Here is a 27,666-nt window from a genome sequence, read left to right on the forward strand (position 1 = left end):
GCTGTATTTTCCACTGCATGCATCCAATGAAGCGGGTTTTAGCCCACAAAAGCTTATGCTCAAATAAATTTGTTAGTCTCTAAGGTGCCACAAGTACTCCTCGTTCTTTCTCTAGAGATGGGGTACCTGGATTTCAGAAGAGCGCATACCAGTGTAGATACATGGATATGCAGTATTGCTCACCTATGGGCAGAACGAACAAATCTAGATGCCAGACCCTAACAGTTTGTTGCTGGACATATATCTTTCATGCTATATTTTATTTAAGTGCATTTTTCCAAGAGCAAGGCAATGGCTGTTGTCCCCACACAGCATTTGTATTCTATGGGATAGATTATGATACCCTTACTCACACTGCATAATACCTTGCACCACAACTAGTGTTGTGAGTAAGGTTTTTGCAGTCTGGCCCCTCTTGAGCAAGTGAGTCATTTCTAGAAGTACTAAGCATCTGGAGCATTCTTTCTGGCTTTATGAAAATCTGTACACATTCTCATATGTTTTCATCAAATCTTTCCAAATGTTTGTGTAATTTCCTCATGCACCATCCATCTGGCTCTTGTCAATAATACTAAAACTTGAAAGATTGTCTTTCATTTTTATTTGAGACATTAATCAGAAACACAAATATTTGTCCAAGTACGCCAGCCAAATATACCTGTCTTTTATGTTTGATCACAATTTGTGGCTACATCATTAGCTTGGCTGGTAAATTCTGAGCATTCCAGACAGTTTCTAATCACTGAACCTATAGTAATACAATGCAAAAATTATTTAAATATAGTGCATAATCCCTGCTGTAGCCTGCTGTTAGAAAGGGCTTAATAAATGAGAGAGAACTAGATTTAGCATTCTTATATATTAGGATAGTTGATGGCATAAAACAAATAAAATACGTCAATAGCAAATGTATTCTCCTCTGTTTCCATTTTAAGCTTCTGTTGATCTAATACACTCTGCTTTTAAGCTGTTATATCTTGGCTCCTCAGATCCACTAAAATCACCCGAAGGGAGATTTTTAGGCACAAAAATTCAAAGGAGTCATACCAATTTACACCAGTTTGGGAACTGGCTAATTAAAGTAAAAAAAATGAGGAATCCTTGTGGCACCTTAGAGACTAACAAATTTATTTGGGCATAAGCTTTTGTGGGCTACAATCCACTTCATCAGATGCATGGAGAGGAAAATACAGTAGAGAGGTATAAATACACAGCATATGAAAATATGGGAGTTGCCTTACCAGGCACCTTTTAACAACAGGACTAGACAGTCGTGGCACTAACTTCCTGACAATATTAGGAGAAACTCTGCACAAGTCACCGCATCTCATGAGCATCAGCAAAACAAGTTCCCTTTCAAGACAAAATTGCCTGCATGGTTCTGAGATGCAGGTTTATTTTACAGTGTGCGCTGTGGATTACACAAGGCAAGCATACAGATTGCAAGGGAGGCAACAAGAGTAAACTAAAAGAAGAAACACTGGTTTAAACTCTGCTTCATTGGGGTTGGACTGGTGCAACTGAGAGCTGAAATGTGTAGTGTACAATGTAGGCAATACCAGAACATCCAATTGATTAAGGCTGGAATTCTCAAGGATCCTAAGGGAGCTGAAATTAATGGGGAGTTGGGGGCCTAACTCCTTTTGGCTTGTTCAGAAATCCCAGCCAAGAGCAATAATATTTCTCTGCGCTGGAATTTCTATGCAACTCCCATATTTTCACAAGCAGGATTTTCAAAGTAATTCTGACGATTTAAGTGCTGACAATGCGCTCGGCCCTGTCTGTAGACGGCACGTAGTACAGATGGGCTTGATGCTGATAGACTAATCATTTCATAATGTTTGAAAGGCTACCAAGAATTTGTTGGCTTCCTGTTTACGTGTGAATGTGTGACTTTTGTTAGTTTTCTGTTGAACTTTATAGATGTTGCCCTAAATGCTTGAATTCACTCAGTGTTTGAATTTGGCACACTGATAGCATTGCAGAGCACAAAGCTATAATCCTGATGCATAACATCCGAGGTCGCATTGATTGCAGAAGCAATGAATTATCTGAATGCTAATGATCGCTTATAAGTCTGACTAGTTGTGCATGCAAAAAGCTAATTTGCACGTGCAGTTATCAATTGCATATGCAAAGTAAGCAGCCTATTTTGGATGCCACAGAAGGTAACTAACCTCTTCAAAATCAGTCTCTCGTGACCTCCCAGTTTACAAACTCTTGCAATTGTAATTTAAGAAGACCAGATGAGCCTGAGCTGCCATATCCTGCACCTTGTTCAGTCTCAGCCTGAGCTGCCATTATTCTGCACCTGTTTAATCAATTACAGCAGTGCAAAAAGAATGCAAATACAAAGTTTTACAGCCATTTTGCAGTACTGTAACTAACTGCACAAGGTAATGGAGAATCAGGCCCTCATGTTTGACCTCTGGTTAAATACTATGAAACAGAGTTCTGCACATCAAATCTCACACACCATTAAAGCAGTTCTAATCCCCCCCCCCAAAGGAAGAAAATCCACATTTTAAATTAAATCTCTGGGTAGTTTGCCTAATTAGGTAGTTCGGATGCTCCCTTATCCATAACTTGTTAGTATTTGTTTATACTTCCACTGATATCAATTACACTTTACAGATATTAAGACACAGGTCTTGCAAACTTAGAAGCTTACAACTGAAGATGAGTTCAACAAACATAGGATGCTAAGGGAATTAATATTAAAAAAGGGAAGGCTGGAGGGAGGAGTTCATAGTACCAGATATTGGAACAGCTACGGCAACAAAGGATGTATCATCATTTAGTTCCATGTGGGGGGTTGTTTGTCTGGGAAAAGGTGAGTTTCTAAAAAGGGAGTGGAGGGCAAGGGACTTGCATAACAAAACACAGATCGAGCCATCACCTCTTGAAAAAGTTCTTTCACTGTATTTTGATTGTTGAGTCTTTCTGCTCCTGTCCCACCTGAGCTCATAAAGAGCAAAGTCTCAAATGTGATTTGTATCAGTGTGATAGCTCCCTAACCCCTTCCTCAGAACATATGGTCCTAGGAACAAAAATATGCCAGTTATCGGAGAACAAAAGCAGCAATAGAGACGAGTTCTTCAGCCCACTCTTACAGGAGTAGTTCCATTTGGCCAAGGAGAGTCTCTGACACACTGCAAACCAAATGCACTGCTTCAGGTAGAATAAACAAACAGATTTATTAACTATAAAGTTAGATTTAAGTGATTATAAGTCAAAGCATAACAAGTCAGATTTGGTCAAATGAAATAAAAGCAACACATTCTAAGCTGATCTTAACACTTTCAGTGTCCTTAAAAACTTAGATGCTTCTCACCACAGGCTGGCTTTTCAGTCAGGCTCTCCCCTTTGATCAGCGTTTCAGTCGGTTGGTGATGTTGGTGTCTGTAGATGTAGGTGGAAGAGAGAAAACGTGGCACAAAATCTCTCCCTTTTATCGTGTCCTTTCTTTCCTCTTGGCTTTGCCTGCCCATCCCCCCTTCAGAGTCAGGTGATCATTATCTCATTGCAGTCCCAAACTGCCCAAAGAAGGGGTTGACTCCCTCAAGGGTCTAACAGATTCTTTTGTTGCTGCTTGAGCCAGTGTCCATTATTCCTGTGAGGCTGGGCTGTCCCATCCATGCCCTGATGCGGTGTGAACTGCCTCCCTGTTCTTGGAGAGATTTTACGCGGGCTTGCTTTAAGCCATAAGGATACATTTTCAGCCTCATAACTATATACATAAAATTATAACCTATAACATCACTATAACAACCATCTTCAGTGCATTAGGAGGCTTCTGAAGATACCCAACATGACAAACTTTGCACTGGATACCACACAATTGTTTTATAAAGATGAACATGTGGGTGTAGGGTGTCCACCCGAGGCACAGAGCATCACAGAATGTACTCACTTTTTTCTTAAAAAGTGACATTCATATGTGTTAGTTTGTAATTAAGCAATTTAACCTCTTGGAAGCAACACATTTTTCTGTCTTTGAAGCACTGATGATGGTATGACCTGAAGGTTTATCCAACTAAGCTGTTGTCACGTGCAGTAACACTCCTGTTAATTTCAAGATCATGAATGGAGTAATATTTCAGATTATGAATCTTCGAGGACATCGGAATAAAGGTCTTCAATATAACTTCCAAGATCTTCAAAGCAACTTCCGACTTCTGTTTCCGTTTCACTGGTATAGGTACGTGCTCTCTGAAACACAAACACTGCTTTTAGTTACCAAATGGTAGGTGAAAATGCTTTTGAGCTCCAGTACATGACAGTTCAAAGTTCACTATGATTAAAAACACACAATTCAAAAATATATATTTTTGCTTGAGATTTAACCTCTGAAACTGGTGTATTCCAGGAGCAGTGCACCCATTAACTCATCCAAGCAGTATGAAATTTTGCAGGGTGCAAAGTATGGCTCAGCAGGGGATAAATTGTGCAAAAGTTTATATTACAATTAACCCCGTTGCTGGTTGTGGCCATTTTGCTGACGCATGTCACTTTTGTCACTGGCAATGTGAGATCCATTGACAAAGGTCACAAATCCAGCTTTGTATAATATTGCCTTAACTGGCAGAAGAAAAATGCTAAAGCACTGGCTGTGGAGAAAATGGCACTATCTTACTCCACAGATCTGCCCCAGGTGTATTTGGTGTCCTACCTAATTATTTTCGTTGCAAAATCAATGCTTGATTACCTTTTTTAACTCTGTCCTGTTAGCACTGCAGAGCTAATAAGGCTCCGAGAGGAGCAGTGTGGTGCACCGTACCAACATACAAAAGACTTGGGGTTCTATTCCTGGCTTGGCCACTGGCCTGCCGTAACCTTGGACAAGTCCTGTACAATCCTGGTCTCACTGACTTCAGTGGGGATTTTGCCATAACTTCAGTGGGACCAGATTTTCACCCTTTTGTAAAGTGACGATACTTTCCCTCCTTGGTAAAATGCATTGAGATCTATGGAGTAAAAGCATGATGAATAGTATTAGGAGAGAGTGAGCGAGCTATCCATTATTTAAGAATTCTCTATATAAGAATGGTGGTGCCAAATTCTGACCTCTGAACCCCAAATCGGCTTTCACTGGTGTAATTATGGATAGAATGTGGCCTTCAGAACCTTGATACATGAACCAGAAAGAACACAGTTGGACCTTCATGATCCCAAGCTAAGTTTATAGGGCTGGCAGAGAGATAAAATATCTGTTTATTTGTAAGTTGAACAAAGTTGCCTTGGAGTCATTGAAACAATAAATATGGAAACTGTGAATTGCCATTTTTACACAGACCCCTTTCTGAGTTGAACCACACCCTAATGTTAAATACTTAAGAACTGAGGGGCAACATTATAATTGCACCCATTCTGGCAATCTCAGCAGAGACACCAAAATTGATCTGGCACAGAAGTGGTCCCATCAGAACAAACTAAGGAATATCAGTGGAGTGGGGGAAATTTGCACTGCTAGCTGCTCAGGTTGTATTGTAGTCTATTGCTAAACACAGGCCTTCTGCCTCTAGGGCTGTCAATCTGGTTTCGTTCACCTGCATTAAAAGTACTTTAAATAAAAAGATTGCTAAATAAAACCCAATGCTGCTCTCAGTAATGTAAAATGCTCTTTGTCTCAGTACACTTTTTCTAAAGATTGCTTAGCTGCTATGTTAATATTTGCTATTTCTCTTATTCTAAAATCAGTTTGTCATACCCAGTCATGTTATTTTCCACAGTTGACTTTACTTTAATTAAAAATGAACTGAAAGCTTATACAATAATCTCTTAAGCCTGTTTCCTTGATCAGACTGTGGAATAACAAAGGAAAACTTTTCAGAGGGTGGGGGGAAATCAGAAGCAAGTTACTATACAGAATTCTCCATGAAAAGCCAAGGCCAAGTTACATCTTATCTATAAGGCAATTATATTTTTTCAGAAATAGCAAACATAAGAAGGCATAAAACCTCTTAATATTAAGTCCAAAAGATCTCTCATCAGTTTTCACAAAGTAAATCAGGTCAGAAGACAGAAGTTACATGGTGTTTGCAACCATGCCAACACAGGGCTATCTACCTATGGTACTTCCATATCCCACATTAGTGTAATATCTGAGTGCTCACAATCTATAATGTACTTATTCTCACAACATCCTTGAGAGGCCATTCGCCCTATTTTACAGGTGGGGAACTGAAACGCAGAGAGACTAAGGGTATGTTCATTGCAATCAGGGGTTTGACTGCAGCTGGAAGAGACGTATCTGAACTAGCTTTACTCTGGCTAGCTTGGGTACCAACGGCAGGTTGCAGCCCAGGCCCAGAACCCTGGGTACCTACTTGCAGTCCACGCTGCCACTAGTACTAATGGTTCACTGCCATTAATACCCACGCTGGCTAGATTAAAGCTATTCAGGCATGTAACGTACTAAGCTCACACCTCCGATTGCAGTGCTCTGTTTGACTTGTCCAAGAAGTCAGTGGCAGAGCAGTCAATTGAACCTAGAGTTCCCAGCTAGTACCATAACCACTGGATCATCCTTCCTCCCGAGAATGTTACCTAGAATACATTCTTTAGTGCTTTGTCCATTCAGGTTTTAAGTTTCCTATGGGATGGACTTTTCCAGCACTTCACACCATTCCTCCACCACATACATCTTGCTGTCGGCAAATGTTTCCAGATAAATCTACCTAGGTTTTCCCTTTCTTCATTTCATCAGTGTCCTAGTTACATCACTTGTACTATCCTGAACAAATCTGCCATTAAATACCTCTGGACTCAAACTCCATTTCACTGTTTAGGAGACAGCTCCTTTCCCCCACTGAAGCCATGGCATTATCTGTAGCAATCTGGGCTCACTTTGGAACACAGTAAATGGACTTTGTGGGCACAGCTTCCAAAAGCGAATTCTAAATCGTAAGTGCAAATCCTATAGCTGACTAGGAAAGCTGGCGCTCTGGCCTTCCAATGGGTAGCTTGCTAGGCATCTAAGTGCCTGTTTGCCTGAGCAAATGTGTGATTTGGGTGCACATTTATCTGGTCACCCTTGAAAATCTGGCTATTTCTCCCAAATCCGGAAGGAATGTATATGGCTTCCCCTGTGCTACCCAGAAGGAGACACTGCAGCAGATTTCCATGCTGCAGCACAGTGGGCAAGCTACAGGCATGGCAGGACATTATCATGCCTCACATTAGAAGGTAGTAGCAGGCTACATCCACTGCTCTTCACCCCCCCCATACTCTTCCCCTCACACACACACACATACACAACTGCAGCCAGCCTTAGTCTAGCTACAGATATTTCTTCAAGCAAAGTCTTCTACCCAGGCATGGTTCTTTTACCAGGATTTGGCCTTATACCTTTAACTTTGTGGCTTATTTTTAGTGTGTATTTAATATAGTAGAGCTAGGTAATACATAGGGCCACCCTTTAGGATTTCACACAAATATACAATGCACAAACAGGGCTCGGTCCAAAGTCTTCTCTAAAGTCAACAGATCTTTGCTAATTTAAACCAGTTTGAGAGTCTGGCCACAGTTGCCATAATGGCACACCCAACTGCAGGTGCAAATGGCTCGTTCAGTTTCTAGCTCGGCTTTTTGGGCTTGCAGTTAGGATTGTCTGAGTTATTGCATTAATTGCACACACAAATTATGTGAACACACTTCTGCATGCACTAGTCTGGAAATGTGGCTCACAAGTAATATTTACATGGGAAGTTATGAACAGCAGGAAGGGAGTTCTTAATCAGAGCAATGTTAGTTGCTCTCCAGGAGGACAATACAAAAGAAAGACATACTTAACATATGTCTAGGAAAGGGGCAGCAGCCAAAGACTGTTAATTGTCTCCTCTGTGCAAATAACATAAATACATTTCTTTTACCTGATAGCTTTTAGTTAAAAACAGATTTTTTAAACTGTTTTGGGGTGTTGGAATTGGTGGAAATAGTCTGCTCCATACATGATACCTGTGGAAACAGTAAAGCAGGTTTATGAAAGAAATCAGTTGGTTTCTTCATTCTAGCATGATTAACAATGGTTTGATTCCCAGGGACTCTATTGCCACATACATTCAACTCGCCTGCCCCAACTCCTACTCAGATTGTGACTCCTGCCCCAGGGAGGAGAGCAGGGGGGCTACTCACCTGCTAGTAAATGGCTGAGGCCAGATCACTGAGGGAGGAGACTCCACTCACCCCTAACGACTGGCCAGAGCAGCTGGCCTAGCACGCCGTGGGTAGTGAAGTGCCACGCAGTGGAAAGAATGCAATAACTTACGTTTTCCCCAGGGCAAAGGGGAGGGAATGTGACTCGGTGCCATAATCTGTTCTCTGAGGTGTTGCTGGGATGGTGCCACAGTAACTCATGTGCCTAATAGACAGAGATCTCTTTAAGAGATCTATAGAGGAGGGGGGATGGGGTGGGGGTTTAGGAATAACTGGGTCATTGGTGCTTGGTAAATGCAAAATTAGCAAGCCATACCCAGAAGTTCCTGGAATTGGGTGTAGTTTGGGGCATGCTCAGTAGGTTCCTTATAGCTGGACTCCATTGCGGGTAAGTAGTCAGGGCTTCTGCTTTGCAAAAGCCCATGTGGCCTGTATGCCGTGTACCCTTTGGGTGGACTTCACTTCCCTTCTCCAGTGCCTTAAAAAACCCATCTCCCCTAGGAAAGCTTATGGAGACCTAGAATTCAGTTGCTGAAGATTTTCAGCAAGGCTTGCACAGGGTCAACCTCCCCAAACCAAGTCTAAAAGGAATGAACTTAATTCTCAAGTACTAACTTTATATAATCTTATTGATAAAGCAACATATGAAGAACAATTTCTGCATTATAACAAGGCTACTTTAATCTTCACAGTTATACACAAACATAAATAAAACAAAGTAAGGCTAAACAGGTCAGTCCCCACAGAAACACAGTGAGCAGTAACTCAAAAGCTTAGGTTGAGTTTATCAGAGACTCTGTTACAGTCTTTGATCACCAAAATGAAAATCTATAGTGTCTGCTGAGAAAAAAGCACTATCTTGCTTTCCTAATCAAATAAGAGGATCCCACTGCACTATGACTTGCAGAGCCCGCCAAAGATGAGATTAAAATCCCGCAACCCACTATGGAACAATATCAAGATCCTTACACCCAACTTTGATGCTGAGGCTCAGAGTTCCACTTTCACCCAGGCTGGTAATCCACCCACTCTGCAATATGGACACAGGTTCACTCATTTGAGTGCTGATAGTCCTCTACTACCTTCCCACAATTACCCTTTTCTGCCCAGGACAGACATGATCCTGTGATCTCCGTGACAAAATTATATCCTTAATATACATGATCTAATTATCCGTTCCATCACATGCTGATATGATTTAAGTGAAATGACATTGGTTTAAAACCAGTGCAACAATTAGTGTAGTCTCTGTTGAGTAGATGCTCAGTTAGCATTACATCTGCACCACTTTCATCTGTGTTGACTGGGGTCAAGGTGTGAACTATCTGTTTCTGTTTCACTCTGTTATGTGCTGCTTAAGGAAGAGGCAGTCCTGTACCATTCCCACTAAGCTACTGATCGTTTTATTTTATCACCACTGTCTCAATTCATCTGGTTGGTTGAACTCTTCTATGACCATCACTTTGCCCTTTTCAAAAGCCTCTTTGGTTCCTGCCAAGCTCTTATTATCCCATTATTCCTTCTGAGCACATTATCTACAGTAAATTCCTGCTATTAACTTATTCCCTTTCATGTCGCCCACTTGGGCACTTAGTTATACCCCACAGATAGCTCCTTCAAAGTCTTGCATGACTATCATGCAGTATTGTAGTTGGTAGACATGCCTTGGCTAAAACGGCTACTGCCTCAGTAGGTAAATGTTACAACACATATTTGTGCTTAGCTAATTATTTTGTGATGTGATGATGAAAATTACAAGTCACAAAAGGGAAGAGTTGGAATATTGAAAACACAATGAAGTCTTTTCACTGTTCTACAGGCTCTAACTTTATTCCTGAGATGTGTGGCCAAGGAATCACTGGGAATGTGGGAGAAAGAGGGTTTCCTAAGAGATTTCTAAGGGGACCTAGGCACTTCCTCTTCCTTACCAAGGAGAAAAGATGGAACATTCTGCAACGAATTTTGAACACGGCGTCACAAAATGATTTGGAATGTGCATGTCAACCCCTGAAGTGTGGCTCAGCTGGAGTCACTTGGGGGCAGGGGGGCAGCTGCAGCTGGGGATCCAGCTAAGGAATGGGATACAGCTGACTGGAGATAGTACTGCTATACATGCTGCTATCATTTCAGCTCTTGGCGGGTGAGTCACTTGTACCACAAAGGGAATATCGTTACAGCACAGTTAACTCGGGAGATTGGCAGCAGGCCTGAGCACTTATGTTGTCCCAGTCCAGGTGTGAGTAGCCATGCTGCAAAGCCCCCACCCTAGTTCCTGGGTATGTCTACATTGCAATAAAAGACCCGTAGCACAGCCACAGCTGGCCTGGATGGTTTGACTTAGGCTGCAGGCTATAAAATTTGCAGTGTAGATGTTGGGGCTCAGGCTTAACCCTCCCACCTCATGGGGGGGTCTCAGAACCTGGGCTCCAGCCCAAGCTCAAACATGCTATTTTTCAACTGACCTGGACTCTGACACTCGGCACCATGGGTTTTTTTTATCACAGCGTAGACATACCTCACTGGTGCTGCACTCATGCATGTATGTGGTTAGGACTTCAGAGATCTATCTCATGTTCACTGAGCTGAAGTAAGCTGACCTGCTCTATAATTCCTCCCCAGTGAATTATGAGAGAACATGTTTGTCCTGGACACAAAAGGGGAATTGTGGGAAGGTAGTGGAGGACTATCAGCATTCAAATGAGTGAGCCTGTGTCCATATTGGAGAGTGGGTGGATTACCAGCCTGGGTGAAAGTGGAACTGGAATTCTAACCCACACCTCTAACCATACCAGCTAGCCCAGGTTTAAGTCCCCATGAAATTTGGATTGGAGGGTTTTGTGTGTGGATGGGAGGGCAATTAGGGCCAACTCCCAAGTTAACTCTGTACTGGGAATATACACGATGAAAAAACATCCCCCTGAGCGGTCCAAGTTTCAGCACTATAAAGTGGCAGAGTAGACAGTGCTACAGAGCTGGACCCGCGCTCCCAGTGTTGGGAGCTATTCCCCTCATGGAAGTGGCTTTTTTACAGCACTGGGCTCTTTCCCAGCACTGGAGCTGCTATGGCAGCGCTTTAACATCGGCTGTGTAGACATACCCAAAGTGATTCTTTTTACAACCTATGCTTTTAGTTTGACAAAAGAAACTTTGGGGGAAGGAAATCAGCTGAAGACTCATCAGGTGAGCAACTAATTTAGGAGCCATTAAAGAAATTAACAGGCAGTTAGTGGATTCAAGGACAGTACTTGAATTACTAGGAGCATTTTTATTGTGAACCTAATGGTTGCTGCTTGATATATCTCTTAGGGAGAAGAGTTTGTAATTACATTATTGATTCTTTGAATTATCATTGATGAACTGACTTCATCATTGATTTATGATTCTCCTCCTTGATTTCTGGATACTGCCACTGAAATCCAAACTATTTCTGGCTTTGTTCACACAATGTCTTTGGAAGGTTGACTACAAGGGCATCCATGGGCCCTAATATTAAAAAGAAGCTGCTATAAAATACTTGCCAAACCAGTCCTAGAGAGTAGGTAAATGCCAATGGGTGTAAGTCAATACTGGCTTGGTTTTCTGGTGGTGCTGAGCACCTTTGCCTCCCAGCAAAGTCAGTGAAAATCAGGCCACATGTACAGGTGCCTAAATATGGATTTCAGGTGCCTGGTTTTTGACCACAAGTTTGAAAATACTGGCCTTTGTCTTTTACCATGAAAGATGGTTTCTCTGAGCAGCTTTTGTTGGGTCTCAAGGTGGCATTCTTCTATGGAGATAAATGGCCACCAGGGTCCATCTTAGTGAGGACTGAGCAAAGTAGATAAGGTAGCTTCCTGAAAGTCCATCTCACACTGAGACAGTTTCAGTCCCTCTTTCAACACAGGGCTTTGGAATTTGAGATTAAATTGATCATTCTCCTAAACTTCCTCAAATTCACTGAACAACTGTTATTATTTAATCAATATTCTTGATATGTATTAATCATGTTTAATACCAAAATAAAAGCCCTTTGAGTACCAAATAATGCATTTAATGATTCCTCGTACAAATGTAATCTAGGCGAATTAGTTATTGCCTAAGCAAAAATACTTACTTTCTGCATATTATAGCAATAAGCAATGCCATGGAACATATGGATACTATAAGCGCAATGAGAACCGCGTAGGTCTTGGAGTCTACAGGAGTCCTTGGCTGGTTTTTTCCTAGATTTAAAAAAAAAAAAAAGAAAAAAGAAGGATGAGATTTTTTCCCTTTGAAGAAAACACATTGGGAAAAATTCTTCCAGTAGATAAGCCCTTGGAACCATCCGATGAAGTGAGCTGTAGCTCACGAAAGCTTATGCTCTAATAAATTTGTTAGTCTCTAAGGTGCCACAAGTACTCCTTTTCTTTCATTCAGTGGGTTTACATGGATGTATCTGAGATCACAATTTATATCTCTCCATATAAAATCTTTTATCCCCTATGACTGGGGAACAATCTGTTGCAAATTAAGCAATAAGAACTTCTTCCACATAGCTAGGTTTCAATTTATGCATAGAAGAAAGCAAGCAAGCTAAGAACTGGCATGAATCAGGGCCACAATCATTATCAGTGCAGTGCAGCCTGCTTGGTTAACATACTGAGTTGTGCAATTCCACACAACAGGCAAATATGTCTGAGTCTGCACTAAAGAGACAGTTTGCTTATAATCGTGGTCACAAAGAACTTGTTTTCCGTTAAACCACCCTTCAGTTATTTATATTAATCCTTTCAAGCCAGGAGTTGGATTTTCCTGGCTTAATAGCCGTGGCCAATAAAACATGCAGAGAGACCACCAATCTTTCTTTGAAGTCTGTTGTTTATCCTCCCTCAGGAAGAATGTCACTGCTCCAACTACCTGGGGGCAGAAACACCTATTGTATTAAGGACAATGTTCCTATTTGACAAAGGTGTTCCTAATGTCACATTTCACCACTCTGAGCTATATAAAGAAAACATTTACATTTGAACATTTAGATTTTAAAGTCTGTCCACTCCCAGTATGTCTATGAGAACTGCACGCAGCCTATATCAAGGTGACAGAATGACTGTCACTGAATAATTGAAAGGATATAAATTGGTCAACAGCACTCAGGTTTCAAGAAGAAATAATATTCACCTTTGGAACAGATTCTTTTCTGTGCAATGAAGGCCTAAGTGTCTAAGCCTGCAGATTTTATGGGAGTAGTCACCCTGTAGTCATTGGGACTACTTTTGTGGGTATGGAGTGCTCGCATGAGAAACGATTGCAGGATTGGGTCCTGTGCCATTGCAGCTTGGCGACCTGGGCAAACATTGTGCATATTAATTACTGCCATTGATTTAAATAGGTTTTTTTAAAATTGTAATTATAATTATACAATTATACAATTATACTCCCAAGAAAATGAGGTCTAAGGCCAAGCTTGCACTTGCTCGGTGCAAGTCTGGGAGGGTGAGGTGGAAAGTGGCACTAAGATGCATTTACATTTTCTTAGTCCTAAAACTGGAGTGAGCTACTCCTGGTTCCCGGCACAAAGTAGAGTAGTCCTGAAGCTTCTGTGTCTTTTTTTTTTTGGCTGCCTATGATCCTAAAGATTCATAAGATAAAGCAGGAATCAGGAATACAAATTTCTGTTTGTAAACAAGAGAAACCTAAAAAGAAAAGGAGTACTTGTGGCACCTTAGAGACTATTAGTCTCTAAGGTGCCACAAGTACTCCTTTTCTTTTTGCGAATACAGACTAACACGGCTGCTACTCTGAAAAGAGAAACCTAGCAACCTTAACAGAAACTGAATTAAGTTTGTTTTGGGGAATTTCCTTGTTTTTTTTTAGGTTTCAAATGAATAATCCTGGTGAGACATCTAGGTACATTTTTAGTTTTTTCATCAGTTTGAATATGTTTCATGTTTGCAATTAATTAGTGATGCAACACATGAGGTTGCAAGTTCAAGTTCTGCAAAAAACATGTGAAACCAGTTCTCCGCTGACTCACTTGGCGCATAAATAGTTCATTGTCGTAAGCTAGATCATGTCTAATAAGTTCTCCACAGACAAGCAGACTAAAATTTACCCAGTTATTCTCTGCAGATCCAACATTTGCCAAAGTTACCAGTGTGCTACCTGAGACAAGGCAGTATTTCCTCATACTTCAGATAAGAAGTAAGGGCCCAGCTAATGGCAGCTGAAAGAACTTAACACAGGGCCTTAACCGTGGCAGATACTGTGCATGTGGCAAATAGTAGGGCCAATTTTGACCCTTGCTCCGGTAGGCTCTCAAACTGGGAGGGTGTGGAATGTATTCGGTGGGGGCAGGGAGCAGTTTTAGGAGAGCAGCGGCTGGGCATCCAGCTCTGAAAGCAGTGCAGAAATAAGGGTAACATGGTGTAGTATTGCCATCCTTACTTCTGCTCTGCTGCTGGTGGTGGTGCTGCCTTCATAGCTGGATGCCCCACCAGCAGCCACTGCTCCCCGCTCTGTCTTAAGAGCTAGGGTGGCCATATATGTATTTGTGGGCCAGGAACAGGGTGTGGGTAGGGGGTTTGTAAACTACTACAGACACAAAGAATAGGGGGTGCAATCAAATAAGTTTAAGAACCATTGGCTTATAGGACCGATAAATGAGTCACAAAGGGCTGGGCCCCAGAATGAAAACAGATTAGGGCTGATGTAAGCTTCCCTATACTGACTTCCTTCATTTTGTGAGCACAGCTTGGTCAGCACCAGAGCATGAATTGTAGTTGCATAGCACTGCTGTGGCCCCATTTCTGAAGGACACTCTGTTATCAGGTTTCAGAGTAGCTGCCGTGTTAGTCTGTATTCGCAAAAAGAAAAGGAGGACTTGTGGCACCTTAGAGACTAACAAATTTATTTGAGCATAAGCTTTCGTGAGCTACAGCTCACTTCATCAGATGCATTCAGTGGAAAATACAGTGGGGAGATTTATATACATAGAGCTCTGTTATCAGGAGCTGGGTGAAGGTACCCAGCGAATTCATTAGAGTCAAGTAGGCAGATTAACACATTAATGTTCATTAGATAATAGGTGTAAGGGCATTGAAGAGTTTGGTAAACAGGAGAGAGCAAAGTGAAGAACATTTTTTAAAAAAGAAAATCAGGAAGTAAAGAAATATAACTCCAAAGATAAGAGAGAGAGAGAGAGAGAGAGAGAAAGGATGGCTGAGAACAAACAGTCAATAATGTGTTATGATATGATAACTGCTACTTCTATGAGAACATGTTCAGCAATCAGGAAATGCAGTATCAAGTGGATCAGATCTAGGCAAATTAATGCCTTCCAAAGATACTAACCTTCACAGACCCCCATGGGAGTTCAGGTAACTTCTAATAAGGAGTACCTGACCTCACCATTCGCTTTGACTTTTGGCATTAGCACACCAGCACCCACATCACTGGGCGGGGGCGGGGGGAGGAGGAGAAGGCAGGTATGTGTCAAATTTAAAGAAGTAAACAGCTAGCAGGACATGCTGATTTCGTCACGTGTGATGCATGTCAGACCCAGCTGTGCCAGCTCAGGCTACGATATTGTCATATTTCACATGGAGAGCAAAATTGCCCCAGGCTAGTAATTATATGGAGACACCTAAGGAAACTGCAGGTTACTACAACAGGTAGATTCAGGAGGTGGCATTCATTTCTCTGAAATAGTATTGCACCAATCATGTCTACACTTGCCATTTAAAGCAGAAAAAGTCCCTTTTTTGTGCAAAAACCATGGGAGCATCTATACTTGCCAATGATTTTTTGCAGTAAAAATCAGAAATTTCACCGCAAAGAGAAAACCATCTCCAAGAGAGGCATACAGCTCTTACTGGTGATGCTTTTGCAGTGATGTGCAAGTGAAGACACCTTCTTCCTGTTTACAGAGCTTTTAGCCTCCGCAGGATATCCCACAATGCTAGGTGACCACTGTGGCAGCAGCTCTGCTGCTGTGATGCCAAGTAAACATACATCCACCCCTTCCCCTATAAAGCCCCGGGAACTTTGAAACTCCCCTTCCTGTTTATTGCAAGTGCTCACTTATCTTCTGGACAGGTGACAATGCCTGCTCCACTGAGCAAACGATCCCCTGCTTGAAGCAATGCTGAGCTACTGGAGCTGATCAGTATTTGGGGAGAGGAGGCTGTGCAGGGACCCAGAATGCCCGTGATCACCCCCCACCCTTCCCACAAGTCCCATCATCAAAATGGAGAGAGCTGCACTGTGGGATAACTGCCCTGATCTGTGATGGAAGTGCTGCAAATATAAAAACTCTCTGACACCTGTGGAAGTAAGTGAGTACACAAACCAGTGCTTTTCTTTCACTGGTTCACTATCACCATTGAAACTGACAGTGCAAAAACTCTGCAAGTGTAGGCATAACCAATGCTCCAACATTGTATCAGTAAGCAGGAAGGAGCACTATACACTCCCCTGGGACCATGATTTCAGAGGTGCCAAGCATACATAGCCCTCATTGACTTCAAAGAGAGTTGTGGGTGTAGTTCAATGAATCCTTTTCAACCAGCTCTAAAATTTGAACCAGTCAGTTTCACTACAGTTGCATTTGTGTTCACTGCATCATGTTTATTTTTAGTAAGCTGTTTTTATTGATTCTTTTAATTAAAACCTGAATTTGGGATCTAAACTATTTTCAAGTGTTCTTTCAAACAAATTTTTCATTTATCCATAAATTTCTTTATGAATGGAACCCATATTCTGGACTATCCAGAGGTAGCAAGTAGTAGCAACAATTAAAGGGTCAATGTACGTCCTCAGATACACTTGCATGGCTTCCATTAAAGTTAATGGTAGCTTACATGCGCATAATTAAACAGAATTTGGCCTTCAATAACATATGTATTAAAGTAACTATTAGACAACAAAGACATTTTGATTCTTACCAATATAAAGAGGTTCGGTCCAATCACTCCAAAATCCTTCCCTACACCATGATTGATGATTAGCTCTAATCTGTATGGAGTATCTGCAGGTGTCATCAATCCTTAAACTGAAACTATTTAACTCGGTTTCCAATATCTGTTAAAAACAACATAACTCTGTCATAGATTTCTTAAAACTAATAAGGTCAAGACAGCAACACTTAAATTGCTCCAGTTACTAAACTTCGGAAATAAATTTACAATATTTGCTTTAGGCATAGATATAAGCATTGTTACAAATTGATTATTGTGTTTGTTCTTCTTTTAAATTAGTTTTAATAGCCTAGAGGTTGATGCCAAAGACATGATTTTCACACAAAACCTCCATATTTGTGGGCACAATTTTGCACCCACAATTAATTACATCCACCATTTTCCCCCTGCAATTCATTCAGGCCAAAATTTTCAAAAGTAGTCACTGGTTTTGGGGGGTCCAGTTTAAGACTCTTACTCTTGGATTTTCAGAGTTGCTGAGCACCTGCAGCTTTGACAGAATGGACCTGGCTGCGTCAAGATGAACATCTAAAACTGATGTACATTTTAAATTGTTCCATTGGTGTTTTCCAAGCTAAAATGTTGGTATAATTCATTATAGGCAAAAAAAAAAAAAAAAAGTGCTCTGTAAAAGAAAGCTGATTTAAAAATTAGGGGTGAAATCCTAGCCCCATTAAAGTCAGTGGGAGTTTTGCCATTGATTTCAGTGGGACTAAGATTTGACGCTAGATCTGTAGATTTTAGAGGATGGTAGTTGGAGTTCTGGTTACATGCATAATTTGAAACTCAAAAGATGTCCATGAACCAGAAGACTTTTTCGCTAGATTACATATGACACATATTCCAGACATATAAGAAAGACAATTCATAGGTAAGTTCTATATAGAATACCTCAACTTTTAACAAGCAGTTACCTGTTTGTAACCCATCTTCCAGTTGTAGATGTTAAGTTCATATTTAAAACATTCCTTTAGGAAAGAAGAAGCTGGCATTTCCCACTTGACCAGAAGGTTGTTTTGTTTTAAAGACACGGTGACATTTCTAGGAGGATTCACTTTCTCTAGAAAATGAATAAGATACCAATGTATTACCCATAAAGCAATTCTCTTGGAAGGAGGTTTTTCAAAAGTTGGGTATGATTTGGATCTGGTTGAATTTACAGCCCATGAATTTCACTTTGAGTTTATTGTATGATAAGAAGGGGTTTAAGAGAACTGAATATATCAGTGGAAAAACAAACACTGAAAAGTTGGTAAAGCCACTGATATATTAACTATTACTGAGTAACTGACCTCCTTTATTAAAATCCTTTACAAGATTTTAAAAAACAACAACTTTCAATTATTTCATACCTTGTAAGATTCATTATTGACAAAGGTTTCAGAGTAGCAGCCGTGTTAGTCTGTATTCGCAAAAAGAAAAGGAGTACTTGTGGCACCTTAGAGACTAACAAATTTATTAGAGCATAAGCTTTCGTGAGCTACAGCTCACTTCATCGGATGCATTTGGTGGAAAAAACAGAGGAGAGATTTATATACACACACACAGAGAACATGAAACAATGGGTTTATCATACACACTGTAAGGAGAGTGATCACTTAAGATAAGCCATCACCAGCAGCAGGTGGGGGAAAGGAGGAAAACCTTTCATGGTGACAAGCAAGGTAGGCTAATTCCAGCAGTTAACAAGAATATCAGAGGAACAGTGGGGGGTGGGGTGGGAGGGAGAAATACCATGGGGAAATAGTTTTACTTTGTGTAATGACTCATCCATTCCCAGTCTCTATTCAAGCCTAAGTTAATTGTATCCAGTTTGCAAATTAATTCCAATTCAGCAGTCTCTCGTTGGAGTCTGTTTTTGAAGCTTTTTTGTTGAAGTATAGCCACTCTTAGGTCTGTGATCGAGTGACCAGAGAGATTGAAGTGTTCTCCAACTGGTTTTTGAATGTTATAATTCTTGACGTCTGATTTGTGTCCATTCATTCTTTTACGTAGAGACTGTCCAGTTTGGCCAATGTACATGGCAGAGGGGCATTGCTGGCACATGATGGCATATATCACATTGGTAGATGCGCAGGTGAACGAGCCTCTGATAGTGTGGCTGATGTGATTAGGCCCTATGATGGTATCCCCTGAATAGATATGTGGACAGAGTTGGCAACGGGCTTTGTTGCAAGGATAGGTTCCTGGGTTAGTGGTTCTGTTGTGTGGTGTGTGGTTGCTGGTGAATATTTGCTTCAGATTTGGGGGCTGTCTGTAAGCAAGGACTGGTCTGTCTCCCAAGATCTGTGAGAGTGCTGGGTCGTCCTTCAGGATAGGTTGTAGATCCTTGATGATGGTTGGAGAGGTTTTAGTTGGGGGCTGAAGGTGATGGCTAGTGGCGTTCTGTTGTTTTCTTTGTTGGGCCTGTCCTGTAGTAGGTGACTTCTAGAATGAGAGTAGAGACTGGGAATGGATGAGTCATTACACAAAGTAAAACTATTTCCCCATGGTATTTCTCCCTCCCACCCCACCCCCCACTGTTCCTCTGATATTCTTGTTAACTGCTGGAATTAGCCTACCTTGCTTGTCACCATGAAAGGTTTTCCTCCTTTCCACCCCCCCTGCTGCTAGTGATGGCTTATCTTATGTGATCACTCTCCTTACAGTGTGTATGATAAACCCATTGTTTCATGTTCTCTGTGTGTGTGTGTATAAATCTCTCCTCTGTTTTTTCCACCAAATGCATCCGATGAAGTGAGCTGTAGCTCACGAAAGCTTATGCTCTAATAAATTTGTTAGTCTCTAAGGTGCCACAAGTACTCCTTTTATTATTGACAAAGAGAAGGTAAGGAGATTTTTTTCATGCAAAATAGGTCTTGTTGCTATAACCTTTTCCCCCTCTTCTCCTTAGCCTCCATCAGCTTTTGTCACCATACATAATTTCATGTTGCCTTATTTTAGGGGTTGGATGATGCCCCCTAGAATTGTGTATATGGAGGCTGCCCTCCACACGCAAATCTTGCCTCTACTGTGCCAAAGGTGTTTCTATATGTCCTGTTGAGTCCATCTACGTTGTAAGACCTTCCTGTTTTTCAACAACCTTTTGATAATATGGTGACTGGAATACAATACTTCAGTGTATTCCAGGCACCATGCTGACATAAAGTTTCAGAAAAATTGCAAGAAGTTCAGAGAAGAGGTATGTGGATACCTCTAAGAAGTAAGTTTAAAAAGTTCAATATGTTTCTCTTAGTTAAGCAACATATGAAAGGAGATGTGATAAGTCTATAAATAAGTGAAGGTTGTACAAACTAAGATGGGAAGGGAATTATATAAGAGGATCCAGGGAAGTATAAACTAGAGTAAAGGGATGACATTAAGAAAAGGAAAAATAACCTATCAGGAAAAGCTTCCTTCCAATGAAATGTGTTAAACTGTATAATAAAAACTGGTAAAAGCTGCATTGCTTGGGACATTTAAAGCTAGACTGGATAAAGCAATAAAAAAATACTGTGGGAAACCGTACTTTGGCAGGTTTCAGAGTAGCAGCCATGTTAGTCTGTATCAGCAAAAAGAACAGGAGTACTTGTGGCACCTTAGAGACTAACAAATTTATTAGAGCATAAGCTTTCGTCGGGTGAATAGAATGGAACACATTGTAAGAAGATAAATATATATACATACAGAGAAGGTGGAAGTTGCCATACAAGCTGTAAGAGGCTAATTAATTAAGATGAGCTATTATCATCAAGAGAAAAAAAACTTTTATAGTGATACTCAAGATGGCCCATTTAGACAGTTGACAAGAAGGAGTGAGGATACTTAACTTAGGGAAATAGATTCAACATGTGTAATGACCCAGCCACTCCCAGTCTCTATTCAAACCCAAGTTAATGGTATCTAGTTTGCATATTAATTCAAGCTCAGCAGTTTCTTGGTGGAGTCTATTTTTGAAAGGTTTCAGAGTAGCAGCTGTGTTAGTCTGTATTTGCAAAAAGAGAAGGAGTACTTGTGGCACCTTAGAGACTAACAAATTTATTTGAGCATAAGGTTTTGTGAGCTACAGCTCACTTCATCGGATGCATTTGGTGGAAAATACAGTGGGGAGATTTATAAACACACACAGAGAACATGAAACAATGGGTTTTATCATACACGCTGTATTTTTGAAGCTTTTCTATTGCAAAATTGCCACCCTTAAATCTTTTACTGAGTGGCCAGAGAGGTTGAAGTGTTCTCCTACCAGTTTTTGAATGTTATGATTCCTGATGTCAGATTTGTGTCCATTTATTCTTTTGTGTAGAGACTGTCCGGTTTGGCCAATGTACATGGCAGAGGGGCATTGTTGGCACATGATGGCATATATCACATTGGTAGATGAGTAGGTGAACGAACCTCTGACCGTGTGGCTAATGTGATTATGTTCTATGATGATGAGTTTTTTTTTTTTTCCACCAAATGCATCCGATGAAGTGAGCTGTAGCTCACGAAAGCTTATGCTCTAATAAATTTGTTAGTCTCTAAGGTGCCACAAGTACTCCTTTTCTTTTTGCGAATACAGACTAACACGGCTGCTACTCTGAAACCTGTTCTATGATGGTGTCACTTGAATAAATATGTGGACACAGTTGGCATCGGGCTTTGTTGCAAGGATAGGTTCTTGGGGTAGTGTTTTTGTTGTGTGGTGTGTGGTTGCTGAAGAGTATTTGCTTCAGGTTGGGGGGCTGTCTGTAAGCGAGGACTGGTCTGTCTCCCAAGATCTGTGAGAGTGAGGGATCATTTTTCAGGATAGGTTGTAGATCTTTGATGATGCGCTGGAAAGGTTTTAGTGGGGGGCTGAAGGTGACAGTTAGTGGCGTTCTGTTATTTTCTTTGTTGGGCCTGTCTTGTAGTAGGTGACTTCTGGGTACTCTTCTGGCTCTGTCACTCTGTTTTTTCACTTCAGCAGGTGAGTATTCTAGTTTTAAGAATGCTTGATAGAGAACTTGTAGATGTTTGTCTCCATCTGAGGGATTGGAGCAAATGCGGTTGTATCTTAGAGCTTGGCTGTAGTCAACGGATCCTGTGGTGTGTCCTGAATGGAAGCTGGAGGCATGTAGGCAAGTATAGTGGTCAGTAGGTTTCCGATATAGGGTGGTGTTTATGTGACCATTGCTTATTAGCACAGTAGGGTCCAGGAAATGGACCGCTTGTGTGGATTGGTCTAGGCTCAGGTTGAAGGTGGGATGGAAATTGTTGAAATCATGATGGAATTCCTCAAGGGCTTCTTTTCCATGGTCCAGATGATAAAGATGTCATCAATGTAGTGCAAGTAGAGTAGGGGCGTTGGGGGATGAGAGATTTGGCAGACAGATAAATTAGGGGAACTAATAGGTTATTTCTATCTTTTATTTTTTATTGTCCTTAAATTTAAACCTAACTGTTAAAATCACACTGTTAAAATCATCATATTTCCCCTAGTTCCACACTAACACCTCCAGTTTCAGAAAATATCCATGCGAAACCTTAAACTAGCCCATATCTTAAACTGGACCATGTATCATTCAAACCACCAATGAACTTCAGCAAATCTTTAAACCAAAATGCAGAGCACGTTTGAGTTTTACACCAGATTTTTTTTAAGATTTCACTGCAAACATTTCACCATGATCTAAGAAGCTATACTGATATTTTAATGTGTAAAAAATAAAAATATTTACTCACGAATGGCATTTTGATTAAATATCTGTTCAAAAGGTTTGATTGCAGTGCCATTGCTTGACCCATTAATGTGTATTACGATGCGTTTGTCAGTTTCACTAGTCTTTATGTAAGTGTTTGAAAATCGGCAACCAATATTTCTCTCCCATTTGTCTTTACTATATTCTTGGCATTCTTCAGTGTAGTTGTTATACCTAAATTAGATTAGTTTGTAAGACATTATTATCTTAAAGAAACCTACAAGAAGAAATAGAAGCAGGCACTTACCTGTAAAATAGAAAGTATTTTGTATCTTCTGGCGCCGCTTTGCCAGCAAACCAGGTGCAGTGAAGAGATGCAGTATTATTAATGGCAGTGTAAATCACACAGGACAAGTTAGTGACTGATGTCTCAACAGCACCTATAGCACCAGCAATACATACAACGTTGCATTTGTAAGGTAATAAGTGCTAAATATTTACTAGCATGTTCTTATTACTCATGATTATAAAATAACATAAAATACAATTGATTACAGTCTTTGGTTTCTTGTATATGTATATATTCTATCTAATCTGTCTATATATCAAATATTTCTCTGTCTATATATCGAATCTCTTTCATGAGTGGTGAAGCAGTTCATCCCAAACATTACAAATGTTATTTTTATACCACAGGATATCACCACGTATTCTGTGTATGCCCCTCAATTACAGGAAACAATGTTTAGAAAAGTTTTAGAAAGTTTTAAAATATTTTCTCTTAGTCCCATTCACTTGAAGCAATTTCTTTAAACCCCATTTCAGCAAAACACTTAAGCACATGTTATACTACATTTAATGGTCTCTGTGAGTACAGCCCTACTTCATTTGTGATATTACAGAAATTGTAGATCTTGCAGCTTCCACTACAATTTTTATTTTAATTGGCTTACTTTGCACAGTCCACAATTTTGCATACATTTTGATTATGCAATTAGTACTGCATTAACATTCAATGCCTGTAAAAGGCTAAAGTGACTGCACTCAATTTCTACAGCAGTTGTGTTAAGACTTTTAGTCTTCTGAATTTTATATTGTACATGTCACTGTTTTAAAATGAATGTCATATAGTTGCAGCAAAAATGGTTGTTATCAAAACAATTAGCAGGCATAACATAATACTTCAATGTTTATATCGGTCCAGTAATTTTTTCATAAACAAATAGGTCTACTCTGGCTTTTCCAAATTACTGCTATTAATAAAGGTCCATTATTACTTTTCCACGATTTTCCATTTCTTGTTCGCAACTCAGCCACAATTATTTAAAGTTCGTCCCACAATTCAAGAAGGGCCTTATATACCAGCCTAAAGAGTTAAAGGTGTTAACATGACCCTGTAACTTTCCAACATGAAACAGTTTTAAACAACCTTTAACATTTGGTAAACAAAGAGTTCAGCCTGCTTAGTACCATGGCAAATACATCATTAAAAAAACCTTTTAACCTGTTATTAAAGATAGAAAAAAGGGAAAACAGTTAAAGCATTTAAAATGTAAGGTATTAAGCAAGACTTTCATTTTAACAGCATCCCTTGTTCCCTTTTCGTTTACCTATAGAGAGTCTTTAGAAGGAAAGGTTTCAGAGTAGCAACTGTGTTAGTCTGTATTCGCAAAAAGAAAAGGAGTACTTGTGGCACCTTAGAGACTAACAAATTTATTTGAGCATAAGCTTTCGTGAGCTACAGCTCACTTCATTGGATGCATTCCACCAAATGTAGCTCACAAAAGCTTATGCTCAAATAAATTTGTTAGTTTCTAGGGTGCCACAAGTACTCCTTTTCTTTTTAGAAAGAAAACAATCTTTGTTTGATAGTCTCTTAAATGGTCCTTTTGGGGGAAAAGAGAAAAAGTTAGTTGAGAAGGGCTGGAGCTGCTGTTGCTGTTCTTTTTAAAGTCTGATCCCATTTCCTAGAAGGCAAAACAAGACATATACACATAAGGGGAGAGAAAAGAACAGGAAAGAGAGAAAATGCAGCTTTTGTCTCTGGTGTTAACTCTCATTTGCAACATTACTGCTGGAGAAACACAGGCATAGCAGTCTTATCAGCCACTCCAAGACTTGACAAACGTGTACCAGAGTTGGACTATTTAGGCATTGCTTTTATCTGCCTTTCTGGGCACAGGCTCACAGACATATTGAAAAAATATGAAGTGTTGGCTGGCTAAGCCTGACGTCTATTAAACAGAAGGCAAACAGAGAGGGATAGGAAAGGGAAGAAATAAGGTGGGGAAAAGATACACAGGTGGGGAAGAAAACAACACAGTCTCAGACTCCAGACGGTGTCCAGGATTTAGCCAGAGCCAGTGGGGGTAGTGATATTATCTGGGTCCTTCCCTTTGGCCAAGTCTGTTCAGAACATCTCTTGGTAGTAGGATGACGAAGACCTATGCTGGATCCCAGAGTTCCAGTAGCGGGGGAGGGAGGAAAGCCATGGTAGTGAAGTTTGCTTGTTCCTGTTCTCCCATCTTTCAGTCACCGGTTGTTGGCAAACAGCTGTTGCTTGATTTTTTTTCCTCCTAAAGTCTTTTCTTTTAAGGCGCCCAAAAGGGAATGATGGGCAGAATAGCCCATTTTCTCATTATTTTGTTTGCCAATTAGGCCTAATTTCCAAAACACCAATTTTGGTACACTGAGTTCTGGTCCCTGACTTTACCAGGCATGATCTTAACATAGTGCTTGAGTTATAACAGTAGGCTTTTTAACTAATTCTGTCCCCCTTTTATACCTTTCCCCATCAACATTTATTGTTATAGGCTACTGTGACATTTTCTGAACTTTCACTCACTTCTTACAATTGAGCTCACAATTAGGGTAAATTTGTAGGCCCAATTATTACTACACACATGCATAATTTTAAGCCTCTCAGTAGTCCCATTGACTTGTAAGGGCTTTGAATCAGGCCCCAATAGTATAAGGCTTTCTCAGGCAGTTTGCATGATGTCTGACAATACATACATATGTAAACAGACCTATCTCTCTCTAAATAAACATTTCAAAAATCAAAAGCTTCTTAAAATCACTTCCATTTTATTCTTTCCCAGAATTGGTTGAACCTGTTTGCATAAAGAAAGTGAGACTAGAACAGACACAACACTGCCCTTTAGGCTTTATGATGTAATCGGCACATTTAGACTTGAGCTGTCCTAAACTGTCTCTAGAGCAGAAGTGAACTAAATTATTAAATAAGAGGGGATTAGATGATGTCAGCTACTGTCTTTCAAGAACTCTGTTGTAAGGATTATCAAAGTTATATAGCTGCAGAACATATTCCAGGCTTGGGGGCTTCCAAGAGTGAGTCTGGCTAGCACGGAGATGACAAGAGCTTCAGAGAGATTGAAATCAGATACAGATTTGAAAGGAGATGAAAGAAGCAATGGAGATAACTATGATTCTCTGGGGCCTGTTTGCTTAGCTTTTTTGTAACACAAGGCTCTGATTGCTGATATTGCTAGATACCAGGCCAACAATGAAAACAATGCAGGATAGAGATGAGGACAATTGGGAAAATGAAAAACCTGTAGGAGATGAGTACTACAGACTTGTCTAATGGAGAATTCAAAATCCTAAAACAGGAGTATGTTTTCTAAAACAAAGGGTGGATGGTTAGATTTGATTTAGAAGAATGCGAGTCCATTTACAGGATCAAATCTTACAACAGCAGTGTAACCTTCTACATGCATCCCTACCACCTAAAGTGCCTCTACCTTGACCCATAGGGATCATTTCTAAGGCTGAGAAATAGTGCCCATCTCCATTCAGTCCTGTCAGCATAGATAGACAATTAGTTAAAACTGTGATGAGGAATTAACTCTACTAGAAACCAAACAGGGTTCCCCAACTTATTTCACGCAGTTTTTAAGTAGTAGTTTAAAGTCAACCAGTAACCTCCAGGTGAAAAAGGCTGTTATTCTGTTACCAGTCCCCTGAGCCAATGAGTCTTCCAGGATAGGCATCTTTCTGTTCTTTTCATTTCAGGATCTTACACATTCTCATGATATCTCTGCCCACTCCCTGCTCTAACAAAACCACTACTCCACCTCCTCTTTATCAATTATATTGGCCAAACCAGACCTATCTTAACTGATACCCTAAATCTCAGCCATCTTCTGCTCCTTGGGAATTTATGTGTTGTCCCTCCTGAGGACCAAATTCTGATACCCATTCTCAGATCGAATAGCATCTTGCTCCACAAGAAGTGCCGCTGACAAAATGAAGTCATGGAGTTATAATCAGGAGTAAGATGCTATTCAGTGTGAAAAATGATACTGGAATCTGGACCAAAACTATTGTATAAGAACAATGCCATGTAGAGCAGGAGATGTGTCTTCCTTCTAAGGTTTTAAACCTATCATCCTTTTCATGCTTTCTTGTCTACAGACTACAACATAACATAAAATTATGTTCATAACACATCTTACCTGGTGGGGCTTGGAGTTTAGCTGTAGCCCAGTTACTTTTTATTTGCGAGTTGTTATAGAGAAGCAATGTCCGAATACGTGCAGAAAAACCATTATGAAGCACAGCCATACGGGTACTGCAAGTTTTCTTCGTATCATACTTGAAAAATAAACAATTTATTAGTATCAAGTGCAATGAAACCTGACCTAGGTTCTCACTCAGGGGACCAGCAAAGGTAGATCTCCTAACAAAGCTGATCTTTTACTAAAGTTCAAATCATATGGTATTTGAAGGTACTTCAAATGTGTTGCTTAAGATGGGGGATTGCCTACTGGAAATGGGTTAAATGAAGGTTTCCAGGTACAGAATTTTGGTGAAACATGGATCCAAATACTATCTATATACTGGCGTCAATCTGCAATAAATGCAGTAACATCAGTGGTGGACTATACCATCCAGGAGAAGTGCTGATT

General features: G+C 40.4%; 1 protein-coding gene across 6 annotated transcripts in view; it reads right to left on the minus strand.

Annotated features, from left to right (window-relative positions):
* Window positions 1–630: 630 nt before the first annotated feature.
* The window catches only part of IL5RA (interleukin 5 receptor subunit alpha), a 40,523-nt gene continuing 13,487 nt past the window's right edge, over window positions 631–27,666 (minus strand). For 5 of the 6 annotated variants that reach the window (XM_043518491.1, XM_043518490.1, XM_043518488.1 and 2 more), the window contains 8 exons: window positions 27,214–27,352; window positions 23,043–23,175; window positions 22,779–22,969; window positions 18,008–18,153; window positions 17,061–17,196; window positions 12,251–12,359; window positions 7,875–7,959; window positions 631–4,212 (listed from right to left, as the gene is read on the minus strand). In XM_043518491.1, the coding sequence (XP_043374426.1) occupies window positions 4,105–4,212; window positions 7,875–7,959; window positions 12,251–12,359; window positions 17,061–17,196; window positions 18,008–18,153; window positions 22,779–22,969; window positions 23,043–23,175; window positions 27,214–27,352 (1,047 nt within the window). In that variant the 3' untranslated portion in view covers window positions 631–4,104. Of the gene's footprint in view, window positions 4,213–4,708; window positions 4,968–7,874; window positions 7,960–12,250; window positions 12,360–17,060; window positions 17,197–18,007; window positions 18,154–22,778; window positions 22,970–23,042; window positions 23,176–27,213; window positions 27,353–27,666 lie in introns of all 6 variants that reach the window. The other variant, XR_005294200.2, reaches the window with a different exon arrangement.

This window comes from Dermochelys coriacea, chromosome 7, assembly GCF_009764565.3.
Source record: "Dermochelys coriacea isolate rDerCor1 chromosome 7, rDerCor1.pri.v4, whole genome shotgun sequence".
Classification (NCBI taxonomy): Eukaryota; Metazoa; Chordata; order Testudines; family Dermochelyidae; genus Dermochelys; species Dermochelys coriacea.